At 30.7% G+C, this 6,297-nt stretch overlaps 1 protein-coding gene across 1 annotated transcript; it reads right to left on the bottom strand.

Moving 5' to 3' along the window:
* Window positions 1,181-4,482, bottom strand: LOC107641534 (F-box protein At2g27310-like). The gene is made up of 2 exons (XM_016345020.2): window positions 3,776-4,482; window positions 1,181-1,748 (listed from the first exon to the last, which is right to left on the bottom strand). Exon 2 carries the CDS (start codon window positions 1,730-1,732, stop codon window positions 1,181-1,183), a length of 552 nt encoding a protein of 183 aa, XP_016200506.1. The 5' UTR covers window positions 1,733-1,748; window positions 3,776-4,482.

Consider the following 6,297-nt stretch of genomic DNA (forward strand, 5'->3'; position numbering starts at 1 on the left):
AGGCCGGATTCCGACGTACTGGAGTTTTGGAGGGGGGGCTAACTCCTTTACGAAGGTAACCTGGGGTTGTCCCCCGTGAACAAGAGGGTAGCCGACGTCTTGTTGGCAATCGTTGGAAAAAACCTTATTAACCCCATCTCCTTATGGGTGACCAGGATATGGCCAGGAGTTACATACGTGAGTGTCCGTTCTTTCGATTTATTTGTGCTTGTGATGTTTTTATCTTCCTGTTTTAACGACTAACCGGTTTTTGCGTGTCATTGTAGTGTCAATGTCTGCCGAGATGACCGGTCTTGACTCACTTTTCAACACCTTTTTGGCCGGGAGTGACGACGACTCTGCCACCCCTGCTCAGGAAGCGCAGGCGCCTCCGGAGGATACCCCTAACCCGGAGGTTCAGTCTCAACCCTCCCAAGGGGAGGCAGCTGGCACCAGCGCTGGGGCGGATCCTCCCCTCCAGGTGGCAGTTGGACCGGAAGATCGGGTGGAGGTGGACTTGGACGAGGATGAGGTCCATGTCGTTGAGAACCCGAAGAAGAGGAAACCTTCCTCCAGTCCCGAGGGGGCTCTCACTGTCATTATTTATCAATTACGTTATGACAAATCTGGTTATTAAAAAAGATTAAAATTGACTTAAATATACACAATATTATTCCATGCCTTTTATTTTTATTTTTATTTTATTTTCATAAAAAATCATATACATATTATAAGAGAACATCATCTTTTTATTACCAACGGTTCTTCCATTCAATAGTTTCTATAAAAAACAAATGGATGCTTTTGTTATTTTCAGTTCTTTGGTATGTATGGACTGACGTATAATAATATTGTGTTTGACAAGAATATATGAGATTTTAAAAGGTTGAAGTATAGATTTAGTCCTTAACATATTCGTAGATGAAGTGCAGAGTAGATAAAAAGATAGCTAATAAAAGAATAAATGGTTAAAGCGTCCTCAATGTTAACAGTCGTAGTGTATGATAAGTGTTCTATAATTTTTTTGAATTTAATTGTTTCTTTATTATTATATGTTATTCTGTTTAATTTATGCTAAAAAGACTTAAGATAATCATCTTATCGTGGTAGTGTAAAAGTTGTAGGTGATATATTTACTTTGTATGCTCTTAAATCTCATATCTTTGATAAATATTTGTGATTGATTAATTATTAAAATAAATTAGTTTAATATATTATAAAATGCATTTGGAACTCCGACATATGTGAGGAGATCAATCCTAAAGGGGCAGTTGTAGAACCAACCATCATATCCATTAGCATTTGGAACTCCGACACCCCATTGAACTTTCGAGCAGATTGCCTTATCCTTAAATCTAATGTCGACTATAGAGATGAAATCCGATGGAGAGAGGCTTTCGAACTCATTCATATCACCATAGTATTCTGCCTCGGTCCAATCATCCGGGTACTCAAGAAAGTTCTTCTCTTGATAATCCGCGACTTCCTTGTTTACTATAAGTGGGAAACAATCCGCATAAAACTTTCTGAATCCCCCCATGGATGATATTAAGCTTTTGATATCTTTCCTGTTGGTTGCAGGCCACACAGATGAACACATATTTTCCCACAAACTTTCTTCTTTTGAAACGGAACAAAACGCTGCACAGGTACATGCTGCACTAGCTAGGGTAGGGCCATGAAGACGTCGTAATATGTCGTAGAAGAGATCACTATTCAACGAAGGGATGCTATCAACCGGCACGACTGACATTGCTATAATCCGCAGCCTGTCAAAGGAGCACAATCAAATTGCATAATAATAATAATAGAAAAAATGAAGGAACATGCATTCTCTTAAATAATAAAAAAAATTAACTAAAAATTTATTAGTTGATAATCAGGCATATAAAGGTAGGACTATTAAGACTTAGTTTATCTGATAAAAAAACAAGCAGACAACTATCTCAATCCAAATTTTGTTCAGGAATGTATATGCCTGTAAAATTATGCTTACTTTACTATATATGTGTTTCATAAAATTTAAGTGAAAAATTTTATAACTATAGTCTATAGTTATCCCCATCTTGTAATCATAAGACCTCAACATCATAGCATTATGATAGCATGAACATAACTTAATACCGTCATTGGAACTTAAGGGTTTGAAATAGAAACATCAATCAGACCAAGAGATTTACATCATTTTCCAAGCATTTCTAACACATGCCATGGCCAAATTATGAAAGAAAGTTTCCTAAAAACATGCATATATACCTACACAACACGGGAGATCAAGTGAATATCCGCAAATCCAAAGTTAACATCTTAGAACTTAGAATATCAAAATAACTTCTTCAGAGATACTCCAAATCTAATCTTACATTCCTATAAACATAGGTTTCCCAACATATAGAAAATTTATGAGGAAAAAAAAAACAGGAAGTAGTGCTCATCTCATATATGTAATTTCCACTCACTCCCTTAAAGTATATATTATAATTCACAGCCAAGACAAATGAGTTCTTTCTAAAGATTGGGATGGCAAAAGGGGTAATATAAATTCTAAATTGTGTTTGATAAGTGTCTCAGGACAAAATATTCAGAAACATTGAGCCAATAGAGACAGAGACAGGACGAAAAAAGAAAAGGTCCCTGTCCCTAGTGTATCTAATAACAGGTTAAAGGAGAAGAAATTAAATTGTCCCTAGTTTACTGGGTACAAAAAATGAGCAAAACCAAATTTAAAGTGCATAAAAAGAAAATTCAGAACAAATCAAACCAAAAAGAAAATGTATATAAAGAACCCTTTTACTTTTTAAATTTTTTCATATACAAGATTAAGGCAGCACAAGCACCTAGTGTATCTAATAACAGGTTAAAGGAGAAGAAATTAAATTGTCCTTTTGATAACAAAGTTAAGTCTTTTTCTATTAATAACAAACCGAGTAAATTGAGTATATATAGAGCGAGCTATTAGTCCAAGTACCAGCTTTAAATATATTTTGTAGCACAATAGAAGTTTGGTAAGAACAACAATAAAATGATAACAATACTATTCTTATTCATGTTTATATAATTGTAGTTATTCACTGAAATTCCTATATGAAGACAAGTATGTGAATTTATGTATGTTTCTTCTGCACATGTTCTCTTACATTATATTTGATGCTATTTAGGATCTTTCATGTGCCTTTGTTAAATATTTATTTATTTTTTTTTGTTTTTCATCCATTGAGAGATTCAATCAATCGATAATAAATTAACAAGAAGATAGAATAAGCAATAAAATTAATTAAGCAAATAACTTTCATCAGACTCAATAACTGATATATGGTAGATAGCTAGTTATTAGTACTAAAGTTAAGCTATTTCTATTTTCTAACTTTATGGAAAAACTCTAATAAAGCAGGGAATGAAGACAATCGATACACATGATTCGACTGAAATTAAGCTGAGCTGAACCTTAAGGCTCTCAATTGATAATGCAAGTGTGTAACAGAGTCCCAGAAAAAGGATGGTCGGGGACCTTATTTCAAACAGTTACATCCATAATAATATTATTAAAACTAAATCAAACATTATTGAAACTGAATCAATCAAATAACTTTTTTCATTTATTTACTTTAACTATCAATTTCAATATAAAGCACACAATAAATAAAAAAAAGTAATACCTTCAAATCCCTAACTCTAAATAGCAACAATTAACCCCAATTAAAAGAAGATTAGACAAATTCTAAATCAAAATAACGGGAATCAAAATTCTGAACCAAGAATGAAAGCAAGAAAGAAAGATCAATGTAGAAGAACGAACCAGTGACAGGGGAGAGGCCGCGATAGCTCAGATTGGCGCAGGGGGAGGAGGGTGTAAGGGTTTCACGCACGATCGAGGAGATGGGAAAGTTCGACGCCGGTAAGAGAAGGACGGAGGGCAGCCGCGCGACACCACAACCACACAGAGGCGCAGGGTGGATAGGAGATTAGGGATTTCACGCACCGTGAATGAGGGAGTATGGGTTTCAGGCACTGTGGAGGAGAGTCGAAAGCACGACGCTAGACAGAGGAAGATGGATCAGCGACGCACCGTGGAGCAGCAGTGCCAGGGTTTCGTGCGCTACCAATCTCACTTCGCAGGTTTCTGCAATATTGGGGGAAATTACTGGTTATAAGATTAAAAAGAAGGCAAAATAAAGCAGCATTTCTTGATGCAGTCGCCACGGATGGTGCGGCACAATGCACATGAATGGCTGGTGCTTCTGCAGACATGTTTTGCGGCGGTGAATTGAGCGGCCGGCAATTTTTGGCCGCTATGTTCCGTGTCTGTTGTAGACTTGTAGTGATACTTAAACCGATAGGAAAATGCTATGTGTCCTTTTAAATTCAGCCTTTATTCAGCTTTTAAATTTAAATAATATTATTTAAATAAATTTTAGTTAAAAGACATTCCTAATTTGTAGCTAAACATGTTAGTAATTAAAATTAATTTAAATTTTAAATACTGAAATTTTTCTAACTTCCTACCCACTCTATAAAATAGTTATTTCTCTAAATTCCTACTTTGTACGTTCTCCTCTCTCTTGTAGGTTCTTTTCTTCTTCTCCTTCTCTCACGTTCTTCACAAAAATCTCCATAAAAGAGTATTACTCCTTTAGAGGTAAATTTATTATTTCATATTTAATATTTTATTATTATTATTATTATTAGATGAGTCGTGCTATTTTGTTCCTATTTCGAGTGACTTACATACTAACTCAAAACTCATTCATCATTATTGTCAAATGAAATTTTAATAAGATTATATCAACATTTGAATTAAACAATAAATGATCAGTGTATGCATCAATATTCTTTTCTTCTTCTTTACTTTTTTTTTTCCTTTTTTTCTTTCTTTTATTTTTTTAATCTTTATCTCTAGAATGATTAGAAATGACCAGCAACATAAAAATTTATAGTTTTCAACAATTTTTTTTATTATTAGTTGAATTTTTTCATTGCTTATTTGAATATTAACGCTTTTAAAATTATTAAAATGTATGTTCGTAAAAATTAATTTTTTTCAATTATAACACATATCTAAAATTATTAAATTATAAAATCATAAATCTAAAATTTAAATTTAAACATTAAAAATAAAATTAATTTTTTATATCTTATTCGATAAAAACTCATCTAATATTTCTCTTTTTTTAATAGTTAGATTTTTTCGTTACTTATTTTAATATTAATACTTTTAAAAGTATTAAAATGTTTGTTTGTAAAAATTCGATTTTGTTTTCAATTGTAACACATCTAAAATTATTAAGTGATACAAAAAATATTTCTGAAACACATCCAAAATCATAAATCAGAAATTTAAATTTAAACATTAAATATAAAATTAAATTTTTTATATCTTATTCGATAAAATTCATCTAATATTTCTCATTTTTTTATTATTTGTTGAATTTTATCGTTATTTATTTGAACATTAATGCTTTTAAAATGATTAAAATGTATGTTTGTAAATATTGGTTATTTTTCATTTATTACACATCTAAAATTATTGACTTATATACAAAATATGTTTAAAACACATCCAAAATCATAAATCCAAAATTTAAATTTAAACCTTAAAAATAAAACTAATTTTTTTATATTTTATTCGATAAAAACACATCTAATATTTCTTATTTTTTTACTATCGTTTTCAAAATTATTAAAATGAATAATTAAGCTAATTTTTTTAGATTTTATTCAATAAAAGTATATCTAACATATTAGTTTAAAATATGATATTTTTTAGGGACTTTAGATGTGTGGGTTAATAATTAAAATCCTTAAAATTTATTTTTTGAATTTTAAAATTAAAATCTTCAATTTTACTTAATTTAATTTTTGAATATGTATTTATATAATTCGTGGGTTTTGACAGGTTTTGGTGGGGCGAGGCGGACAGACTTTTCTACCGGACCAAGCGGTTTTTTGTCAAGGTCATTTTTTTTATAAAATTCAGTGATGTTATTGATCTACAAGAGGATAAAAATAATAATCGAAGATATTCTAAGTTATATTTTAGATTATGTTTTATGTTTGATTGATTATAAATTTGAAGATGTTTAATTATATTTTTTGGACAATATTTATTTTATTTTGGACAATATTAGTTTTATTATTTTGTTTTAAAAAATTTGGTTTATAATTATGTTTATTATATAATTTATATTTATAAAGACTTTAATGTGTGTGTGAATTTAAAAATTATAATTTTTTATGTTTTTAGAAATTATAAATTTATTGAAATTGTTGTGAAATTATATATATTGTTTAATATTTAATGGTTTATAAAAAAAGGAGATC

This window comes from Arachis ipaensis, chromosome B05, assembly GCF_000816755.2.
Source record: "Arachis ipaensis cultivar K30076 chromosome B05, Araip1.1, whole genome shotgun sequence".
NCBI classification, from domain to species: domain Eukaryota; kingdom Viridiplantae; phylum Streptophyta; class Magnoliopsida; order Fabales; family Fabaceae; genus Arachis; species Arachis ipaensis.